This window comes from Giraffa tippelskirchi, chromosome 5 (genome assembly GCF_054371585.1).
Source record: "Giraffa tippelskirchi isolate mGirTip1 chromosome 5, T2T-mGirTip1v1.2.pri, whole genome shotgun sequence".
In the NCBI taxonomy this organism is placed as follows: Eukaryota; Metazoa; Chordata; class Mammalia; order Artiodactyla; family Giraffidae; genus Giraffa; species Giraffa tippelskirchi.
This window is the reverse complement of record NC_137279.1, coordinates 74,800,620-74,823,082: the sequence shown is the minus strand read 5'-3', so window position 1 is coordinate 74,823,082 and position 22,463 is coordinate 74,800,620. Positions and strand designations below refer to the sequence as shown.

Sequence of the window (22,463 nt, the reverse complement as noted above, 5' to 3'; positions counted from 1 at the left end):
AGAATTAAGTCCAACGATTGCCCGACCCTAGCTCGTTTATTATTAAAGTTATTCGGGGGGTGAAGAGAAGATTACAAACACACCCGAGACGTGTTCGGCCACGTGAGAGGAGAGCGGGGTAGCGGGAAGGACGAGCACTCGGGATTTGGGCCGTTCAAGTTGACCCGCACCTCCCTGAGCAGGGACGCTTTCCCGAGAAAGGGCATTTCTAGACGGGGACCGAGAGCGAACTCGGGACGGGAGGAGCGGGGGGTCACCCCGCTCAAAAACCCGTAGGCGGGGTAGAGGCCTCGGTCCGCGCCTGGGCCCAGCCCCGAACTCTCCCTCCGGCCGGAGGGGAAAAGAAGGCGTCCCGCCCACGCCCGGCCCCGAACCGGGAGGCGGGGCGCTGCAGAGACCCCGGAGGACGGAGGCGGGGCCGACCGTGGGGCTCCTCCCGCCCGGCAGGGAGCACCCCCGTTCGCTGGAGAGAGCGGGCCGCCTCCCCCCACCCCCAAGCAGGCCGCGCAGGGCAGGCGCTCCACGGCGTCTCTTCCCCCACCGCCACCCACCCATCCCCACCCCCAGTGAGGCCGGGGGCCAAGCCCGCGGGGCCAGCCCGAGGAGGTGGGGCCTGCGCGGGGGCGCCGACTTCACACCCCTCCCCCCCGACCCGCCCCAGTGCAGCGAGTGGGGGAGGCGGCAACGCAGCCCCGGGCCCTGCAGCGGCGCGGGGCGGGGAGGAGCCCGCGCTTGGGCGCGCGGCCACCGCCCCCGCGCAGCCCCGCGCGCCAGCCAGGCCCCCCGCGCTCAGGGGTGCGCGCGGGCCCCGAAAGGGAGGAGGCCGCGCGCAGCGCGGAGAGGGCCGGCGCTGCGCCTCGGCCCCCCCGCCCCCCGCTCCCTCACCACTCACCCCAGCCCCCTCCAGCCCGTTCCAGGCCTCGGACTCCGCACTGACCTGACAGGCCGAGACATGTTCGCTGTCGAAACAGGACCGAGTCGAAGAGCCAAAGACCAGGACCCCCCCCACCCCGCGCGCTCGGCGCCCCACCCCCCCCAACTTCGGCCGAGGAGGCCGCTGCCGCCGAGCCCCGAGCTGCTGGCTTCTCAGACTCCGCCGCTCCCTGGTTCAGGGCCCCTTAATCAGACGAGCCCCCCGCTCCCCAGTCTCTTCAAAATGGATGAATCAAACCAGCCGAAAATGCGCCAAAGCCGCCGGACAACCGAACACACTAGGGCCTGTGGGCTCCGCCCCAGCACGACCGGTCATTGGCAGCTCCTGCCAGATGCGCGGAGCTCATTGGCCCGTTTGAATCATCACGTCCCCCAGGCTCCGCCTTGCCCGCGGAGAGGCCCCACCTCCTCCGTGAGGTCCTGTTTGTCAAGATGCTCTGAGAGCGCACGGCCGCAAAACAAAAATGGTCGCTGCTTGTCCCGCCCCCTGGTTGCCGCTCCGGAGTTGCAGATTCGTCTTGGGTCGCGTCTTAGGATGACTGAGAAAATAGGTTTATGAAGGGCTCAGTGTTATTTAATGTTAGTTTAATGATACATCATTTCGCCTGTCTTGGTCATTTATAAACTCCACTGACAGCAAAACCTGTGGGCTAGGCAGCTGATTCGTCAGCAAGGGGCTGCTTCTGAATTGGAGGGAAACTTAACAGCTTCAAAAATTTTGACCTTAAACCCACAAACCCCTTCGCCTTGCTTCACCGTTAGACCTCAGGAGCCCAACAACTGCTGGGGCAGGGAGGCAGGTTCTCAGTCAAGGAATAACTTCACCACCAATTTCCACTCTCCATTCAGGACCTTGAGATCACTTCAGGGTCATTAACGTCCCAGTCGTGGACCTTAGTGGCCTAAAGATTAGGAGCAAGAGCGCTGGGCCAGAAGGTTTTTCTGTTTGAACCTCAGGTCCACCACTTAATAGGTGTATAGTTTACCGCTCTGTGCCTCAGTTTTCTCATGTGTAAACTGGGCAACAGTAGTACTGAATTCATAGGATTCTTAGGGCTAAATGAGTTGATATATTAAAAGGCGTCAGGGCAGTCTCTGGAACAGTAAGCGGAATGTAAGTATTTGTTATTAGTAAATTCATATTCCTAATTCCTTGGTGGTGTGGGGGAGGGGCTGGCTTAAGACTCAATTCATATAACTGAGGGTAACTCGGATCGTTCCATTTAAATCTATGAACGTGTTGGACGCATAGAATTCTCAGAGGTAGAGCTCAGGATCCCTATGGGAAAGGCCAAGGTTTACCCGACCATTGTAAAATAGACTTCAATCCCTGTCACAGGCAGCCTGTTAATAACCAACTGAAGCCACAGTCCATAAACAAACAAACCAAACCTTTACTATTGCCTTCTGAATGTCTCCCCTTGTAAAATCTGGCTTTCCTAAGGGAAAAGAATAGCACAGTCCATCAGTAAAGCGTTAAACAAGTTACATTTTCTCTTCCATGTCACTCCACCCTTTCCCCCCGAATGTTGTTGGTAGTTAAAAAAAAAAAAAGCTTACCATTAAGTACGTTCACATCTCCAGAACATTTTCAACTAAACATTATACTTAAACACAATCCCCCATTCCCTCCACTCCCAGCCCTGGTACCCACCATTCTTCTTCCTGTCTTCATGAATTTGACCTCCGCAAGGAACCTCACGTAAGTGGAATTATATAGTATTTATCCTTTTGTGATTGGTTTATTTCACTTAGCATAATGTCCCTTCAGGTTCAATCATATTGAAGCATGTATAAAAATTTTCCACCTTTTAAGGCTGCATACTATGTCATTCTATGTATATACCACATTTTGTTTATCCATTCCTCTGTCAGTGGACACTTGGGTCACTTCCAGATTTTGGCTATGGTGAATAATTGCTGCTATGAATGTGATATATAAATAGCTCTTCCAGCACCTGCTTTCAATTTTTGGGAGTATATACCCAGAAGTGGAAATCCTAGCTCATACAGTAATTCTATTTTTAATTTTTTTGAGGGATCTCCATACTATTTTCCATAGCAGGTGCAGTATTTAACATTCCCACCAACCGTGCACAAGGGTTCCAGTTTCTCCATATCTTGCCAACACTTTTTTTGGTTTTATAATTTATTTACTTTTGGCTGTGCTGGGTCTTCATTGCTGCACAGGCTTTTTTCTAGTTGCAGAGCAAGGGCTTCTCATTGTGATGTCTTCTCTTGTTGCAGAGCACAGGTTCTAGGGTATGTGGGCTTCCGTAGTTGCAGCACATGGGCTCATCAGCTGTGGTTCCCTGGCTCTACAGTACAGGCTCAATAGTTATGGCGCACAGGCTAGTTGCTTCGCAGCATATAGGCTCTTCCTGGATCAGGAATCAAATTCATATCTCCTGCATTGGCAGGTGGATTATTTACCCCTGAGACACCAGGGAAACCCTTGTTTCGGTGTTTTTTGATGGTAGTAATCTTTTTTTTTTCTTTCTGGTGATAGTCGTCTTAGTGGATGTCCAAATATGTTTTGACTAAGTATTGTCATCTATTATTGTCAAAATACCAGTGCAGAGGCTGGCATGGTGCAGTCACAGGTGACTTTCTTGGAAGCTCTTTTATTAGGTCAGATTGCTGTTATTTAGCAAATACCATTATTTGTTATTGTGAGATGAGGCAGAGGAATTCTTGTTATTCATTTATTAGGCAATGAAAGGAACTGGCCAGTCTACATATCCAGGCAGATGGAAAGTTCAGAACAGGTCTTCCAGGCCTTGGCACTGTAGTTTACTTCCAGGCCTATGTACAGATGGCCACTGAATGAAGGCTATTCCTCTTCCAAAGTGAGGGTCATATCCTATCTTTCTCCTTATCTCAGCTTCAGTGAACAGCTTCTGTTTGCTTGTTTATTCACTAATTTTTTTTTCTCTTTTTTAAAACACTGGATACCCTTTTCATTTGTTCAAGGTACTGTTCTTTTTGTTTTTTTGGCTGCACTGTGTGGAACATGGGATCTTAGTTTCCCAACCAGGGATCAAACCTGTTCCCCCTGCAGTGCAAGTGGGGAGTCTTCACCACGGGTTCATCAGGGAAGTCCCTTTACTCAGTATTTCAACAAACACTGTCTCTCAGGGAAAAAGTAAGACTTGAACTTCTAGTTTACTTTTTAGTGAGCAAGTGCAGAGTTATGCCTACAAGACCCCTAGAACTGTCTCCCTAGCCATCAGGAGAATCTGAAATGCAATTTCCAAGGTCAGATCCCGCCAGTGCATCCCCACACAATCTTCCCTGGACACATGTCTCAAGCACAGCCATTCTGTAGGAAACTGAATAAAGACACTGATCATCTGATGCATTAGATCTTAGATGCACTGTCAGTTAACCTCGAAGAGACAATATATGAAATTGTAAAAATGAAACAAGCTCAGGAGACAGAAAAGACAGTTATTCTTTTTCCCAGGAAATGAGATTTAATGGCTTTTGGAACCCAATGCTTAATTTTCCCTATGATTTTAGTTACATTTTGAGAATTAGCCTTTTCCCTCTCCCCTGCATATGTTAAAGACAGTAAGAAGTGACAGCATGGGGGCAGTGGGTCTGATGATTCTTTCCTACCCCTAACAAAGACCCATTCCCTTTAAGGCTATGCTATAGTTTCTGGGAGCTTTGTAAAAATTTTTGAGCACTTACTCCATGCTGGGCACTTCCAGTTCTGTGGCCATGTGAAAATCAGCCAGCCAGGTAGACACTGTTTAAAGATAGACACAGTGTTTAAAGATAGACACTGCTTTAACATAGTTTTGGAAGTTTTAGCCACAGCAATCAGAGAAGAAAAAGAAATAAAAGGAATCCAGATTGGAAAAGAAGAAGTAAAACTCTGTTTGTAGATGACATGATCCTCTACATAGAATACCCTAAAGACTCTACCAGAAAGTTACTAGAGTTAATCAATGAATATAGTAAGGTTGCAGGATATAAAATTAACACACAGAAATCCCTTGCATTCTTATATACTAACAATGAGAAAACAGAAAGAGAAATTAAGGAAACAATTCCATTCACCATTACAATGAAAAGAATAAAATACTTAGGAATAAATGTACCTAAAGAAACAAAAGACCTATATATAGAAAACTATAAAACACTGATGAAAGAAATCAAAGATGACACAAATAGATGGAGAAATATACCATGTTCATGGATTGGAAGAATCAATATAGTGAAAATGAGTATACTACTCAAAGCAATCTATAGATTCAATGCAATCCCTATCAAGCTACAACGGTATTTTTCAGAGAACTAGAACAAATAATTTCACAATTTGTATGGAAATACAAAAAACCTCAAATAGCCAAAGCAATCTTGAGAAAGAAGAATGGAACTGGAGGAATCAACCTACCTGACTTCAGGCTATACTACAAAGCAACAGTCATCAAGACAGAAACATAGATCAATGGAACAAGATAGGAAGCCCAGAGATAAATCCAAGCACCTATGGACACCTTATCTTTGACAAAGGAGGCAAGAATATACAATGGAGAAAAGAATCTTTAACAAGTGGTGCTGGGAAAACTGGTCAACCACTTGTAAAAGAATGAAACTAGAACACTTTCTAACACCATGCTGCTGCTGCTGCTGCTAAGTTGCTTCAGTTGTCTCCGACTCTGTGTGACCCCATAGACGGCAGCCCACCAGGCTCCCCCGTCCCTGGGATTCTCCAGGCAAGAATACTGGAGTGGGTTGCCATTTCCTTCTCCAGTGCAAGAAAGGGAAAAGTGAGAGTGAAGTCACTCAGTCATGTCCGACTCTTAGCGACCCCATGGACTGCAGCCTACCAGGCTCCTCTGTCCATGGGATTTTCCAGGCAAGAGTACTGGAGTGGGGTGCCATTGCCTTATACACAAAAATAAACTCAAAATGGGTTAAAGATCTAAATGTAAGACCAGAAACTATAAAACTCCTAGAGGAAAACATAGGCAAAACACTCTCTGACGTAAATCATAGCAGGATCCTCTATGACCTACCTCCCAGAGTAATGGAAATAAAAGCAAAAATAAACAAATGGGACCTAATTAAACTTAGAAGCTTTGCACAATGAAGGAAACTGTAAGCAAGGTGAAAAGACAGCCTTCAGAATGGGAGAAAATAATAGCAAATGAAGCAACGGACAAAGAATTAATCTCAAAAATATACAAGCAACTCCTGCAGCTCAATTCCAGAAAAATAAGTGACCCAATCAAAAAATGGGCCAAAGAACTAAACAGACATTTCTCCAAAGAAGATATGCAGATGGCTAACAAACACATGAAAAGATGCTCAACATCACTCATTATCAGAGAAATGCAAATCAAAACCACAGTGAGGTACCATCTCACACCGGTCAGAATGGCTGCTATCAAAAAGTCTACAAACAATAAATGCTGGAGAGGGTGTGGAGAAAAAGGAACCCTCTTACACTGTTGGTGGGAATACAAACTAGTACAGCCACTATGGAGAACAGTGTGGAGATTCCTTAAAAAACTGGAAATAAAACTGCCAAATGACCCAGCAATCCCACTGCTGGGCATACATACTGAGGAAACCAGAATTGTTTACCCCAATATTCATCGCAGCACTGTTTACAATAGCCAGGACATGGAAACAACCTAGATGTCCATCGGCAGATGAATGGATAAGAAAGCTGTGGTACATTTACACAATGGAATATTCAGTTCAGTTCAGTTCAGTCGCTCAGTCGTGTCCGACTCTTTGCGACCCCATGGACTGCAGCACGCCAGGCCTCCCTCTCCATCACCAACTCCCGGAGTTTACCCAAACCCATGTCCATCCAGTCAGTAATGCCATCCAACCATCTCATCCTCTGTCATCCCCTTCTCCTTCCGCCCTCAATGTTTCCCAGCATCAGGGTCTTTTCAAATGAGTCAACTCTTCGCATGAGGTGGCCAAAGTATTGGAGTTTCAGCTTCAACATCAGTCCTTCCAGTGAACACCCAGGACTGATCTCCTTTAGGATGGACTGATTGGATCTCCTTGCAGTCCAAGGGACTCTCAAGAGTCTTCTCCAACACCACAGTTCAAAAGCATCAATTCTTCGGCGCTCAGCTTTCTTCACCGTCCAACTCTCACATCCATACATGACCAGTGGAAAAACCATAGCCTTGACTAGACGGACCTTTGTTGGCAGAGTAATGTCTCTGCTTTTAAATATGCTATCTAGGTTGGTCATAACCTTCCTTCCAAGGAGTAAGCGTCTTTTAATTTCATGGCTGCAATCACCATCAGCAGTGATTTTGGAGCCCCCCAAAATAAAATCTGACAGTGTTTCCACTGTGTCCCCATCTATTTCCCATGAAGTGATGGGACCAGATGCCATGATCTTAGTTTTCTGAACGTTGAGCTTTAAGCCAACTTTTTCCCTCTCCTCTTTCACTTTCATCAAGAGGGACTCAGCTATTTAAAAGAATGCATTTGAATCAGTTCTAAAGAGGTGGATGAAACTGGAGCCTATTATACAGAGCGAAGTAAGTCAGAAAGAAAAACATCAATACAGTATATTAACGCATATATATGGAATTTAGAAAGATGGTAACGATGACCCTATATGGAAAACAGCAAAAGAGACACAGATGTAAAGAACAGACTTTTGGACTCTGTGGGAGAAGGCGAGGATGGGATGATTTGGGAGAATATCACTGAAACATGTATATTATCATATGTGAAACAGATCACCAGTCCAGGTTTGATGCATGAGACAAGGTTCTCAGGGCTGGTGCACTGGGATGACCCTGAGGGATGGGATGGGGAGGGAGGTAGAAGGGAGGGTCAGCATGGGGAACACATGTACACCCACGGCTGATTCATGTGAATGTATGGCAAAAACCACCACAATATTGTAAAGTAATTAGCCTCCAATTAAAATAAATAAAAAAATTTTTTAAAAAGAAACTATGTAAGGCTGTATGCTACATCAACCATAACAGAATGACAAATGTTCTTTCTTACATTAAATACTTCAATTAAAGATTCCGCATTGTCCATTAAAAAAAAAAAAATAAAGATAGACACTGCTTCTACTGTCTACAGGAGCTCAGAAAGGGACCTGTCTTTGAAGACCCTGCCGGGAAATTAAAGAAAGATTCTCCAGAGTTGTGTTTTCTTTTTCCTCCTTCTTTTTAAAAATCTTTTACCTCCAACCTGCTGACTCTCTGTCGCATCACAACACTCATAAGAAAGGGTGAGATAGAGAAGCTGTGTGTTTAGTCTTTCTGTAACCCCAGGGGCCAAAAACCTTCTTGGAGATAGGTTCATGGTTAAGAAGGATGCTCCCTTGCCTCAGGTCACAGCCATAGAAAGACTGGGCCAAAGTCAATTTAAACTTTCTAATTCATTTTCTCAAGTGTGCATTTCTTATTTTCTCAAGTGTATATTTCTTCTGCTCCAGACTTCCATCTTCCTTTCTACTCCTAAGAGTGTTAAGAGCTGGGGCTTCCCTGGTGGCTAAATGGTAAAGAATCCTCCTCCCAGTGCAGGAGACATGGATTCAACCCCTGGTCTGGAAAAATCCCACATAGTATGGAGCAACAAAGCCTGTGCACCACAACTACCGAGCCTGTGCTCTAGAGCCCGGGAACCACACACTGCAGCTACTGAAATCCTTGCGTTCTAGAGCCATGCGCCACAACAAGAGCAATGAAAAGCCTGCGCACCACAAGGAAGAGCACCCCCCACTCGACGTGACGAGAGAAAAGCCCACGAAGCAAGGAAGACCCAGAACAGCCAAAAATAAATAAATAAAAGAATGTTAAGAGCTAAGTTTAGGTGGGTTTCTGCTACTAAGAAAAATAGGATGTATAACTCGACATCAGATTGAAGGAGAAAACCCCAAAACACTAACACTTGCTGTTCTGCTCAACAGCAGTAAAATCCATAGAAAACTTGCACTTTTAACATGGAAGATGACACAGCCTTACCATCTAAACCACCAACAAACACTGTTAAGTGAACACTGCTGAAAGGGGAGGCCCTAAGGTATAACAAAAAGAGCACTGAACTTGTGATGAAGAATACTGACCTTGAGCACTGTGGTTTACTACCTAGGTGATCTTCAGCAAATTTTAAATTCTTGTGCCTCTGCTTCTTCATCTGTAAAATGGGGATAATTATGTTGTCCTTCCCTACTTCACGAGATCGGTGCAACAAAAGCAACAAAAGGGGCTCCCTTGTGAAAGTAGGTTGGACACTGTGAAGCACTGTAGGAGATAGAATGGATTACACTGTCTTCACTGAGGAGAAAACCCCAAATCCAACAGCTGGTTTATGCCTCCACCGGAACATAACAATCCTTGGGAAGAGAGTAAACAAAGAGTGCCCACAGCTACACACGGAGAAAAGGTGACAGTGAGAAGTGATGACAGTCATCTTTTACCTCCATGAATGTACAAGGAGGTATGTCCATACTTTGACCACCTGATGTGAAGAGCCAACTCATTGGAAAAGACCCTGATGCTGGGAAAGATTGAAAGCAAAAGGAGAAGAGGGCAGCAGAGGATGAGATGGTTAGATAGTATCACCAACTCAATGGACATGAACTTGAGCAAACTCCTGGAGATAGTGGAGGACAGGGAAGCCTGGCACGCTGCAGTCCATGAGGTCGCAAAGAGCTGGACACGACTTAGTGACTGAACAACAATAACATGTCCAAGGTGCTGTCACTCATTCTCCACTATCTCCTAACCATTCCTAGGAGAAGTACTGTATTCTGACCACACCCAGTATGGACATGATTCTACCAACTGCTGCCAGCCTCTCTGCCTCCAATGAATTCCAGGATATTGGCGTTCCAGTCCAGTATCCTGACTGCTTAGCAGAAATTTCCACTTGAATACCACAAGCTCAGTTCATCTATGCCAAACAGATTATCTCCCCTACCCACATTCTTTTCCTGACTCCTCATTTCTGTCAGCAGCATCTTCTTAATCGCCTGAGCTCAAATCCTTGGTGCTACTGACTCCACCCCAACCCTTCACTGTTAGTCTTCAACAGGGAAACCTCTTGATTCTTTCTTCATTGCATTTCTCAAATTCACTATTCACTTGCCATGTCCATTGTCACCATTCATGCCTAAATTACTGCAACAGCTTCTCTTCCTTTTTTGGAATGTGTGGTAGATACAACAGACAATACTATCTTCCTGAAGTACAGCACTCATGGCATTCCTATACTTAAATTTTCAATATGTCCTTGCAGTTCTCATAATAAAGTCTTGATGCTTTATACTAACATTTAAGCTGTTGCCAGAGTTTCGCAGGCACAAGTCTAATATTATTCTACTTTAAATCTCTCCATGAACTGGGGAAAATATTTACAATATGTACAAGAAAAAGTTAATATCCTTAATATACAATGAGCTTTTACAAAAGCACTAAAAAAAGACAACAAAGTAAAAACAGACATAGGATACAAATAGGTGACTAACATAAGAAATAAAAATTGACAATTACATTTAATCATAACCAAAAATTTTTTTTACATTTCACTACTTAAATTGGTAAAGGTTGAAAACAGTCTTGTTAAGGATATGGATAAACTAGCCCCTCATATCCTACTGGTGGGAGTATACAATGGGACCAACATTTTGGAGGGAAATTTGGCACTATATTTAAAGTATGTATACCCTTTGACTTACTTCTAGGAGTTCATAAAGGTTTCACACAAGTCTATACATTTATAGAGAGATTTTGTGGCACTATTTGAAGAGAGGAAAAAGAAATAATCGAAACATCCGTTAATAGATAACTGGTCAAGTAAATTATAATACATCCATACAATCCTATGCAGCAAGTAAAAGGAACGAGGTAGAACTATGTATTTTAACAAGGGGAGATATCCAAGATACATTAAAGAAGAAAAAAAAGCAAGTTTCAGGAAGCCGTGTATAAATTCGTTTTGTTTTGATTTTAGGAAAAAGAGTTGTACAGCTGGGACTGCATATGTAGAGAAAATCCTGGAGGAATATTCATACTTTTAATCAAGTTGTCTTTCAGAGGTCAAATTATAAAAGAATTCTATTTCTTTCTAAAAAATATATTATTTGAATTATAACAATAATGTTCTTGGCCCTACTACCAGCTAGTTGTGTGACTCCAGACAAGATCCTTAACCCACTACTCCTCAGTTCTATGACCTAACCTCTGGAACCTGTGAATGTGGGAAGGGGAACTAGATTGCTAATCATCTGATCTTAACATAAAATTAACCTGGATTATCTGAACAAGGGTCCTTAAAAGTTGAAGAGAGGGACAAGAAATGTCAGAGTGATAAGCTGTCAGAAAGACTTGAAGGACCTTTGCTGGCTCTGAAGATAGAAGAAGGGGACGATGAGCCCAGGAATGTGCATGGCCTCCAGAAGCCAGAAAAGGTAAGAAAATGATTCTTCTCTAGAGCCTCTAGAAAGGAATGCAGTCCTGCTAACAACTCAGTTTTAGTCCAATGCAACCTATTTTGGATCTCTGACCGCCAGAATTTTCTTTTGTTGTTTGTTTGTTTTATTTCTTGGCCACATGTGGAATCTTAGTTCTCTGACCAGGAATTGAACCCGCGCCCCATGCATTGGAAGTATGGAGTCTTAACCACTGGACCACCAGGGAAGTCCTGACTTCCAGAATTATAAAATACATTTGTGTTGTTTTAAGCCATTTTTTAAAAAGTAATGATGCTTATGTATTTTTCAATTAGAAAAAAATATTAAAAAACAATTAAACCCTTTAACAGTTCTCCAACAAGATGAAGTTCAGATGCCTCAGCATGGCCTATAGCGCTCTTCCTGATTTACCCTATCTCCAATCTCATTTTCCCACAGTCCCCTGCTCTCCTCCATCCATCCTCTCTCTACCCCAGCCAGCCCCCAACACACACACACAGCTCCAGGTCTAACATCCTCTACCGCCCTTACAGCAAGCTCTACTGTTTAGTGAATCCCTCCACTTTATTTTATCTAAGAATGCATTTCCTCTTGTAGTCCTCCAGTTGGAGTGCCCTCTTCCATGTGGTTTTTCCTGACCTCCTTTTTTATCCTCCATCACTACAAGAAGTAGACTCCCTGCAGCGAGATGCAATTCTTTTACATGCCTGGCTTTCTTCTGGACTGCCCTTCCTGGACAGAAAGCATTTCTTCCCCAGGTCTCATCCCACAATTATAACGATAGGTATACCACTTAATTAGTGACCTATATAATCTCTCCATGGTCTTTCTAACTTTATTTCCCACTGCTCTATAACATGACCCCTTTGGTCTACTGTTTACTACTTAAACCTGCATAAAAACTCTTAGCATAAAAACTCTAAGCCCCCTTTCTTCCCAACCTGAAATCCTATCCCACCTCTTTCTCGATTGGTATCCATTTCATGTACGACTTCCCTTTAAGAAATCTTTCTTGACCTCCTTCCATGAACTTCTACGGCATAGATCTTTATATCCTCCAAAACTCCTACTGCAATACTGGATACATAAAAAGTATGCAATCAAAACTGACTTAAGTGTGAATACAATTATATGAAAAAAGTCTGTACATGAAAAAAAATGGACTGAACATAAACTTATCAAAATGTAAATAGAGGTTTTGTTTGGATTGTGGGACATTTTCCTTAAGGAGCAGATTTAAAATTGTTATAGAAGTATTTAAAACCTGTACACCCATTCAATAAATTACTGTTTATGTGGGAAAACTTCAAGGATGCCATCACCAAAACAGACACATACAAAACAGGAGGCAGTTTATTTAGTAAAAGGAGCTCCTGAAGTTAACACTGCTAAAGGTTAAAAATCAGTTTGTCACTCTCTAGCTGTCTAACCTTGAGCAGTCTTAATTTTTGTCCTTAAGTGTCTATATATATAGAGTCATGGGATCATTGTGAAAATAAAAATAATCCATGTGAAGTGCTTAGAAGAATATGTATTTAGCTTATAGAAACATTCAAATGTTAGCTACTGGCAACAACAGTTGAAAATGGAATGGCTGTTAAAATCCATGTACTTGCATATATACAATAAACAACAAGGTCTTACTGTATAGTACAGGAAAGTATTCAGTGTCTTGTGATAAACTATAACGGAAAAGAATAATTTTTTTTAATTCCTGTATTTGCAAACAAGAAAGCTGACGTTCAAAATTAAATGACAGTCACTGCATTTGGGTGACATATCTTAGTCATTGGAACTTGTCAAACATCTCAGGACATATCTGTGCTGTGTGCTATCAAACAGCACTGAACTTGGCCCCAAATTTAATTACACATGTCTCTGTTCCACACATGAACATGATCTCAAAGTCTATCTAAAACAAACTAAATTTCAAACCCAAAAAGGGCCAGTTCTCTTTCTCTAAATGTCTGGGCTCATATTCTATTAATAAAATAGGTTTTTCAGGTCAAATGCTTCCCAGAAACCTAAATGATAGAATGGAAATGGGGAATTTGAAGATTTGCAGTTATGTCTTGGCTTTATTACAGATTCAAACGGCTGCCTTTCGTTAGTCAAATTTTGAGATATTTGTTCCCTCAAATATAAAATGAGAACTGTTTGCTTTCTCATTCCCAGGGTAGTGTAAGAAACAGGCACAACTCACAGATCTGAGGGAAGAGTTTATACAAAGTCAGATACTGGTATCCAGTACTACCAGGCTGCCCTTCTCTGTCATGATAAATCATAAAATGTCTATCTGATCTTCTTCCTTTTGTATCTGCTTTTCCTCTTTACTCCCATTATATGTAGTTAGTTCCTAATCAGATAAGCGTGAATCAAGTTAAACTTAAGTGTGAAGAAAGTTATCAAAACAGCACCATTACATAGTAAAGCTGTTAATTTTGTGTGTCAATTTGACTGGAACATGGGTTTGCCCAGATATTTGGTCAAACATTATTCTGGGTGTTTCTGTGAGGGTGTTTTGGGATGAGATTAACACTTACATTGGTAGATGCAATAAAGTAGATTGCTTTCTCTAATGTAGGTAGGCCTCGTCCAATCAGTTGAAGACCCGGACAGAACAAAAGGTTGATCCCCCATCCTGAGTAGCAGAGAATTCTCCTGTCTGACAGCCTCTGAACAGGAACATCAGCTCTTCCAGTCTGCCAGCCTTGGGACTTGAACTGGGGCATCAGCTCCACAGGTTTTAGGCCTGCCAGCCTCCATAATCACACAAGCCAAATTCTTATAATAAATCCCTTTACAGATATACACACCACACACACATATTCATATACATACATACATATCTGTATCTTATTAGCTCTATTTCCCTGGAGAAACCTAAAGCAGAGCAATACCATTATCATACTAAAACTCTGTAGATAAAACGGAACAGAATTCGGATTACGCTTGAAAGCCAAAGAGAGGGCAGGGTTTTTCTAACAACAACAAAGATCATGCGTAGATATATTCTCAAGTCAAAAATACATGTAGAGTTCTTTCCAATGCACATTTCCAAGTGGCTTTCTACCTATTCCAATGTGCAGCATGGTGGGTATTTGCCTTTAATAAATGAGTCACACAGCTGGGGCCTCTTCCTATACATAGCGAACCAAGGGGGTAAAGGAGAAAAGGGCACTGAAGTTTATTTCCTTGAGCAATCTAATCACTGGATTGTACAGAATATCTATCATGGAAATTTTTACATCTGCTAACCTTGGCCACTGCCTACAAAAGGATAAAAGGCAGGAAGGGCCTTCTGTTAGATGGGACAGTGTTCTCAGGACAGAATACAGACCAACTTAGGAAAAGAGTTAAATCTGGAGATAAGGGGAAAATGAGAAACCCAAATATTCCTCAGCTACTGCTAAGTGAGTTAGAGAAATCATCTTACAGCAACTCTGGCTCATTATAGCACAGAAGAGCGAACCATCACTTACTGCTGAGGGGCCTTCTGTGACCTGTGGTTCCTTTCCCAGCATGTTTGATCACTCAGCTATTCTGTTCAAAATAGCAAGCCAGGGAAGTCACAATCTCACAGCTCTGTTCTCAGCCCTTCCTTGCATCTCTTAGAACACTCTGCAGGGAATGCCTATGTTTTCTTCTTGGCCACAGACTAGCTGGATGAGTGGAGGGGCATCTTGTCTCAAATATGTAAATTTCTCTAGGGAAGGGCTACAGTGATATCCATGTTCCGAACAGTTTTACTGAAGAGGTAGCATCCAAATGATTAGATCTAATTATTTTTAATATAATCACATTTCTAATCATGTAAATATTTTTTTATTCTTCCTTATCTTAATTACTTTCTCTTTTCTTTACAGATAGGGATATGGAGAGGAATTATATTTCACTTTCTTTAATTGGTTTCAGGGCCATAATGTTCACCAGCTGGGAGAGAAAATCCAGAAGGGCTGGCAGGCCAGCCTCTAGCAATGCTTGAAAAGGCAGAAATATCCTGAGTCAGCAAGTGGGAAAAGAAAGCATATTCAATTTTTTTTAAATGGTCACATTTCCAAGCAGTGTTTGAGAAGTTACATCAAGTACTGAATTGGAACAAGGCAACTGATATTAGTAAATTAACAGATAAACAGAATAACATTTACCTTCATTTTAAAGAAGGTATTTTAAAAAGTCTCCGTTTCCACAATATTCTTATAAGTATAAAATAACACTTTAACAAACTCATATTGAAGGTCAATAACTACCATAAATACAACACTTATTTCCCATTTATTTGTGATTTTGCAGGGGTTCAAATCAGTGAATAAAATCAATTTTCTTCTCACAGAGAACTTGTTCTTCCACTATTATTTTCAGAATCATTGTAATCAAAACTCTACCTGGAATGGGTAATACAAAAGAGAACCTGAAGGTCTAAAAAGACTGTGCAAAATTTATAACAATTGGCATTAAAAACAAACCACCAAAGGCTCTGGTATCCGGCTTCTGATCTCTTAAGACAGTGGTTTTCAATCTGCATGCGTGAGTGCTAAGTGTCTTCAGTCATGTCAGACTCTGTGGAACCCTGTGGACTGTAGCCCATCAGGCTCCTCTGTCCATGAGATTCCCTGGGCAAGAATACTGGAGTGGGTTGCCATTTTCTCCTCTAGGGGTTCTTCCTGACCCAGGGATCCAACCCTCATCTCTTATGTCTCCTGCATTGGCAGGTGGGTTCTTTACCTCTAGTGCCACCTGGGAAGCCCCAGGCTGGTGTGTGTCAAAATCATCTAGAGAAATAACGGAGCCTACAGAAGCCCAGGAACATTTCATTGGGAAGGCCTGGATCTCTGCATTTTTACCCCATTCTCCAGCTGTGGTTTCCAAACTGGGCTGATCAGAATTGCCTGGGAAGTTTTGAAAATAACAACAATGAATCCCCAGGTTTCACTCCTGGACATTTTGATTTAGTAGGTTAGACTGGGAAACACAAATCTTAAAACATTTTATTTTTAAATCTTTAAACAAACTTTCTAGGTGGTTTTGATCAGATGTGGGAACCACAGACTTAGAACATTTATTTAGCTAAGTGTCTCTCACAGAGCTCTAAGTCTGAGCTCACTAAAAGAATATTCATAACTCTAGGTAGGTTATAAATCACCATCCTGTGATAATTTAACAAATTAAACTGTCTAGAAGTGATTGGATACTAAAAACTCTACCCAATTTAGCACTTAAATTACCTAATGATTTTCTGTCTATCTACTTTCCACCCCCAGGCAAAGGTCTATACACAATATTTATTTCCTATGGCTAGCGCCACAAAAGTGCTCATAAGCAAGTTGCCCCACAGGATTTTGTTCTGTTAACCTCTTCTTCTTCTTCCACTCAGACTCCCAGAGCTTTGAGGAACAGACCTATTTTAGGGCACCATGGCCAACTGATGTCACTTGCAGCATTATGCAGCAAGACATCAACCCAGAAACCTGCAAACCCGGTCCCTACCCCACTGGGAAAAAGAGACTAGAAAACATTAACGTGAGAATTAATTTCTTTAGAGAAAGAAATGCTCTCAGCAAAGAGTTCATTTTAAAGCTTGGCTATTCTTAAAGCCAAGACAAGAGAAAGCTAATACAACTTTAGAATCTTAAAAAATACAGTGGCTTTTGGTTTAGGACCTCCAGTAGCCCTAAACCCATATTATCTGGCTCCACTCCTCCTGCATCTTGGAATCAAATGTTTAATTCAAAGGCAAAACAGAAAGAATCTGAAAGCAATGGCCGACAAGGAATTTGGGAAATGAGCTTTAATCTCACTTTCCTTGTAACTGAAGTCCTATCAGACTGGGATATCAACATACATTGAATGGAAAAATACACTCAAAAGCAGGTGAAAATTATGCTTCTTGAAACACAGGTGCTAATTTCTAATCCTTCCCACAAAATCAATCCCAGATCACAAACTGAGGGATGAGATGACCTTGTCTGGACAGAAGACACTGAGTGGTCTCTAAGCTAGCAGCAAGCAAGAGGCAGAAATGCCCATGGGTCCCACGTGTCTTTTCTTAGTGATGATGGCTCTCCTTATCAGACAGTCACCAGCAGACAGGTCAAATGTACTTAGTAAAACTGTTGGGTGGGCAACCCAAGGGAAGAGAAAGACCTCCTGGAGCTGGGAGGGAAAACATGCCAAATGCTACTAGCAGCAGGCCCAGCTGGAGGAGGGCTTGGTTTGCAGGTTGATGTAGTTCCCGTGGGTGGACAAAGACATATCTTCTCTGGAATTGCTCATCATCTTTTCAATGAGGACTCTAAAAATCAAATAAAAAATAAGCCTGAGAAACTGAATGGAGAAACGGGAGATATTGTCTGTTTCGTCACCAGATGGCACTTAGTAAAGCCACAAGGTTTAAATGCCTCATTGTCCCCAATTATCTGAGGAGAGAAGAGAGAATCCCTGGCCTTCAGAAGCTGGCATTCCATTGGCTCAGTCTGTTCTTGTTTGCTCAGAAACAAGAAGGTCCAAGATGCTGCAGTGAAAGATGGGTAAATCTGTATGCCTATCCCTAGAACAGCATAAGCTACTCACCTCATGGCCTCATTAATATTTTTGTTCTCCTTGACCGAGGTTTCTGTCCAACCTGTGAAACCATTCTCTTTACTGAACCGGTCAACCTGGTCTCGGCTCACTGCCCAAGGGGATAGATCACACTGGCAAAGAAAATAAATCAAAGGCAACACCATTAACTTCCTGGGAATAGGAACATTGCTCAGATACACGTGGATTTAAAATAGTTCCCCCACTGGCTAGAACAGAAGCATCAGAAATCTACAGTCAACGTTGTTCTCAAAGTTTCAACATCTCTTGAAAAGAGGTAGAGAAGATTTTGCCAGCTTGAGAAGGGCAAGTGGAAACCTAGAATCAGAGTGCCTTTTAGATTCACTTACTCTGACCACAGATTGAAGCCAGGGGCCGTTTTCCAAGACTGACCACATACCTTATTGGCTAAGAGCAGGCAGGGCACCGGCTCACCACTAGGCAGTGTGAGCTTGCTGTCCAGGTCTTGCTTCCATTTCTGGCTGTTGCTGAAGGTAGTGGCATTGGTAACATCAAACATAACAACACAGGCAGAGGCATCCCGATAGTAAAGTCGGGTCATAGAGGTGAAGCGCTCCTGCCCTGGGAAGTAAGACAGTTCTTGAGAAGGTGATCCTCAGAACCAGCTTGGGGACCCTCTCTGACACCCTGCCCTTTCCATCTTCATTAAGGGAAACAGAGCAGTATGAGGAGTGGGTGAGTCCAGATTCTATACCCAGATCATCCACTTCCAAATTGCTGCTCTGTCAGTTACTATCTATGTGACTTTGGATAAGTCAAGGTTTCAGTGCTTCAGATCGCTCATCTGTAAAGTGGGAGGAAAGCAGTGGCTTTTTATTATAGGCTAGTTGTAAAGATTACTGAGTCAGTGAATCTAAAATGCTTAGAAAAGTGATTAGCAAATAATAAATAAGGGTTGTTGTTCAGCCTCTCAGTCGTGTTCAACTCTTTGTGATCCCATGGACTGCAGCATGCCAGGATTCCCTGTCCTTCACTATCTCCTGGAGTTTGCTCAAACTCATGTCCATTGACTCTGTGATGCCATCCAACCATCTCATCCTCTGTCATCCCCTTCTCTTTCTGACTTCAATCTTTCCCAGCATCAGGGTCTTTTCCAATCAGTCCACTCTTCACATCAGATGGCCAAAAGTACTGGAGCTTCAGCGTCAGCATCAGTCCTTCCAATGAATATTTAGAGTTGATTTCCTTTACAGTTGACTGGTTTGATCTCCTTGCAGTCCAAGGGACTCTCAAGAGTCTTCTCCAGCATCACAATTTGAAAGCATCAATTCTTCAGTGCTCAGCCTTCTTTACGGTACAACTCTCACATCTCTACACGACTATTGGAAAAACCATAGCTTTGACTAGACAGACCTTTGTCAGCAAAGTGATGTCTCTGCTTTTTAATACACTGTATAGCTATTATTATTTTCTTTTCTCTTGTTTCTCACCAAGGTCAGCTGGAAACCTTAGAAAGAGCACCCTCTGCCTGCTGTGGGAGCATCCACCTATGGTCTTCATAGTTCACTACCTCACCAGCCCTTCCACCCACACAGAGACTGCTCTATATTTATTCAGGGTAAAACATTTACAGGACACATCTACAAAAGCTCTACATCTATTCAGCTTACATATCCTCAGAGCAGTCTGATCACTCCAGCTTCAGAAAAAACTTCTGGTTCTACTTTTTCTCTGAAAGCTTGTTGGTTAAACCAAAATGTCTCCCCTTGTTCTTGTCCCGTCTTCCCATCCTACCTGCAATATCCCACAGCTGGAGGCGCACCATCTCTGAGTCAGACCACTGGAGAACCTTCAGAGCAAAATCCACTGAAAATATATGTATAATATACTTGAATAAAGTTTACCTTTAAAAAGTCCACAAAGTCATATCAAATATACAGATACAACCCTAGGGACACACAACTCCAATCCCATTCATTCATTCATTGTTTGTTTATTTGGTTATTTTTAAACCCTCAATGGACCACACCCATGTACTAAATATGGGACATATAATTCACATGTATCTTCTGAAGGAATCTCTGGCTTTTACTCTCTTGTCAAACCAATTATTTGATCCTACTAATATTGCCTTATCTCTTTCCAGACAGTCAGCTCAGGCTGAGAAAACTCAGTTGGAGAATATTAGGTGAGAGTAATTACAAAAACAACTCCTTATCTCAGGTTAAACAGTTTTTGGAAGATTTAGGGGGCTTTCTCAGGGAAGGGATGATGAGGTAGAAGAGGGAAATGAGGTAAGTGTGTTGGCCTTTGCATCTTCCACATTCAATTTCACTGTTGGTTTCTAATCCAATTGTATTATGAGAAAATCACACCCTTGGGGGAATGCTACATCCTTCATAAGGCTGTAGGAATTATCCTGGGCAGGAATGGGACAAAGTGAAAAGGTCCCAGAGGATTCACCAGGAAGAAGATACTCCATGGGTGATGCTTAAGAGCTGTGTTGGAAGCTACTGCCACATCTGTAGATGCTGAGACTCCATGAGTTAAGGCCAAGGGGGAAGAGCTTTTGACGAAGACAGAAACAGGATAATTTACGATGTTTGGAAATATATTTCTTCACATCTATGACAGAAATGAAAGCTAGGGGAATTTAGAATAAACGCTGAAAAAATAGACAGTCAATTATATTCTTTACTACAGGAAAACTAGAGCAATTGCTAAAAATTAGTTGCTAAACATTTTTAAACCAAATCCATGAATTAGGGGTCCTCATGTTACTTTTTTTTTTTTTTGTTTGAAACTTAAAACCCTTCATTTTGATGGATGTTCTTAAGGAAGCTGTTTTAATTGCAATGTAATTGCATGTTATTCCATAATAAACACTAGTGTACATTTTCAATAAAGACTAGTGTACATTACAAAAGTTCTTTTAATGGAGATAAATAAATGTTTGTTACTTTCCCTCTTCACCAGCTCTCCCCAGCTAAACTTCTAATTAAAAGGCATGCTTCCACTTTTGGAAAGATAGTTGAGTCCAAAGGCCACACCTGGGAAGAAGTGAATTAACCCTGGGTGTTCCCTTTGTCCTTTGCCTCCCCAGTTTGAGAGAAAAAGGGTGGGAAAATAGGTCAGAAAAGTGGTCTATTTTACACTAGGAATAGGTTGTCTTTATTTAAGCAATCAATGGACAAAAACCACAGAGCTCATCAGCATCTGACTGAGTGTCCAAGGGGCTCTCCCAGGCAGGCATCTCCGTAACAAGGCCAGGCTCCTTGAGGCCAGGTTAAACACCCTTCTGTTCCTTCAACAGCTGTCTGTAACTCTCGTGAAAGGTAGAACAGCAGCCCCAGCTGCTACCTAACCAGGTTCTCCAGAAGGTCTCAGCGGCGTCCGCTTGTCGCAGAGATTTGCCGGTGACGGCTAGGAAGGCTAGAGACTTGAGTTCACAGTTCCCCAGCGAAACGCAGCAACTGCTCATTTTCTCACCCACCCTTCCCCTTTTCTACCGTCACACCTTTGCCTTTCTCTCTGGAGACAGTCAGCTCTGACTGGGAAAACTTAACTGGAACAAGCCCCGAGAGGCACGCACATCAAACACCAGGTCCCGGACAGCTCCCTCCTGGCCCGGGGAAGGACCTAAAGACCGCAAATCCCCCGGCCTCCAGGCGACTCCTGTCCGCGGCTGGAGTCCCAGGACCCGCTCCCCTGGCCGCCCCCCGCAGCGACGTCTCACCTCCCACCGTGGACTTGTAGTGTTTGCTGAAGCTGTCCTGGGAATACCGCTGCACCAGGGACGTCTTGCCCACCGCTGCGTCCCCCACCACCAGCACTTTGAACAGGTGGTCGCGGCTGCTCATGGCTAGCGTGATGGACGCTTTACGGAGGCGGAGAGTGGGGAGGCTCGTTTATTTCCACCCTTTGGTCTCGGGACCCCCGCTCAAATTGAAGTGTGGCATGCTCGCCCCACGGCCCCTTAGGGCGACTCTGAAGAGAAAGCAAAAAAAAAAAAGGAAACTTTGCGCTCAACTAGACGCGCTTCCTCCCCGCGCGGCCGCAGCCTGGGCGGGGCGCAGGGCGCAGGCTCCGAGCCCCCGGCTGTTACCTTCTTCCCCTGCCCGCCCGGCCGCGGAGAAAAGGGGCGAGGCACCACGATGCCTTACCCATCCGGACGTCCCCGGAGCTGCTCCGGCGGGCGACGGAACACGGCCAGCTTATTTCACCTCACGGTGGGGAGGAGATGGGGGCCCTCCCCTAGCTGCACAGACCAAATTCGGGGGTAAAGAGAGGCGTCCGCCTAGCCCCCCTGGACCCCGGACCTCCTCAGGTGGCGCGGTCCCCTCGCCTGTCTCCCCGTGTGTCACGTGCAGCGTCGCTTGGCGCACTACATTTCCCAGCGTAACTTGCGGCGAAGGCTACTTGCCGAGCGCAGCGAGTCGCCCGCATGGCTTCCTGGGAGTGTAGTTTATGCACTATTAAAAAAAAAAAAAATCTGCCCTCAGTTTCAAACTCCTTCAATGGTTTGGGATTTTATTTTTAAATAATTCTGGAATAGAAAACATCC

The 22,463-nt window shown here is 43.5% G+C and overlaps 2 protein-coding genes and 1 long non-coding RNA gene across 7 annotated transcripts in view; 1 reads left to right on the top strand and 2 right to left on the bottom strand.

Moving 5' to 3' along the window:
- NUCKS1 (nuclear casein kinase and cyclin dependent kinase substrate 1) overlaps positions 1–1,187 on the bottom strand; it is a 34,032-nt gene extending 32,845 nt beyond the window's left edge. For both annotated transcript variants that reach the window (XM_081491089.1, XM_081491090.1), the window contains exon 1: positions 938–1,187. In XM_081491089.1, the coding sequence (XP_081347215.1) occupies positions 938–954 (17 nt within the window). In that variant the 5' untranslated portion in view covers positions 955–1,187. The remainder of the gene's footprint in view (positions 1–937) is intronic.
- A 185-nt stretch (positions 1,188–1,372) lies between these two features.
- On the top strand, positions 1,373–15,688 carry LOC145506430 (uncharacterized). Its single transcript, XR_014053916.1, has 4 exons — positions 1,373–2,047; positions 2,575–2,635; positions 11,214–11,356; positions 13,944–15,688. It is a non-coding gene; the product is annotated as an uncharacterized LOC145506430 (long non-coding RNA).
- RAB29 (RAB29, member RAS oncogene family) lies at positions 15,245–22,263 on the bottom strand. 4 transcript variants are annotated; one of them, XM_081491092.1, is made up of 6 exons: positions 22,063–22,263; positions 21,636–21,886; positions 19,694–19,765; positions 18,339–18,520; positions 17,930–18,051; positions 15,245–15,339 (listed from the first exon to the last, which is right to left on the bottom strand). In XM_081491092.1, the coding sequence occupies exons 2-6, from the start codon at positions 21,757–21,759 to the stop codon at positions 15,261–15,263; spliced, it is 579 nt and encodes a 192-aa protein (XP_081347218.1). In that variant the 5' UTR covers positions 21,760–21,886; positions 22,063–22,263; the 3' UTR covers positions 15,245–15,260. The 4 variants fall into 4 exon arrangements, with proteins under 4 accessions (XP_081347218.1, XP_081347217.1, XP_081347220.1 ...); XM_081491091.1 differs by lacking the exon at positions 15,245–15,339 and adding an exon at positions 17,133–17,651; XM_081491094.1 differs by lacking the exon at positions 15,245–15,339 and adding an exon at positions 17,133–17,651 and having other exon boundaries at positions 18,339–18,515.
- Between the last annotated feature and the right edge of the window lie 200 nt (positions 22,264–22,463).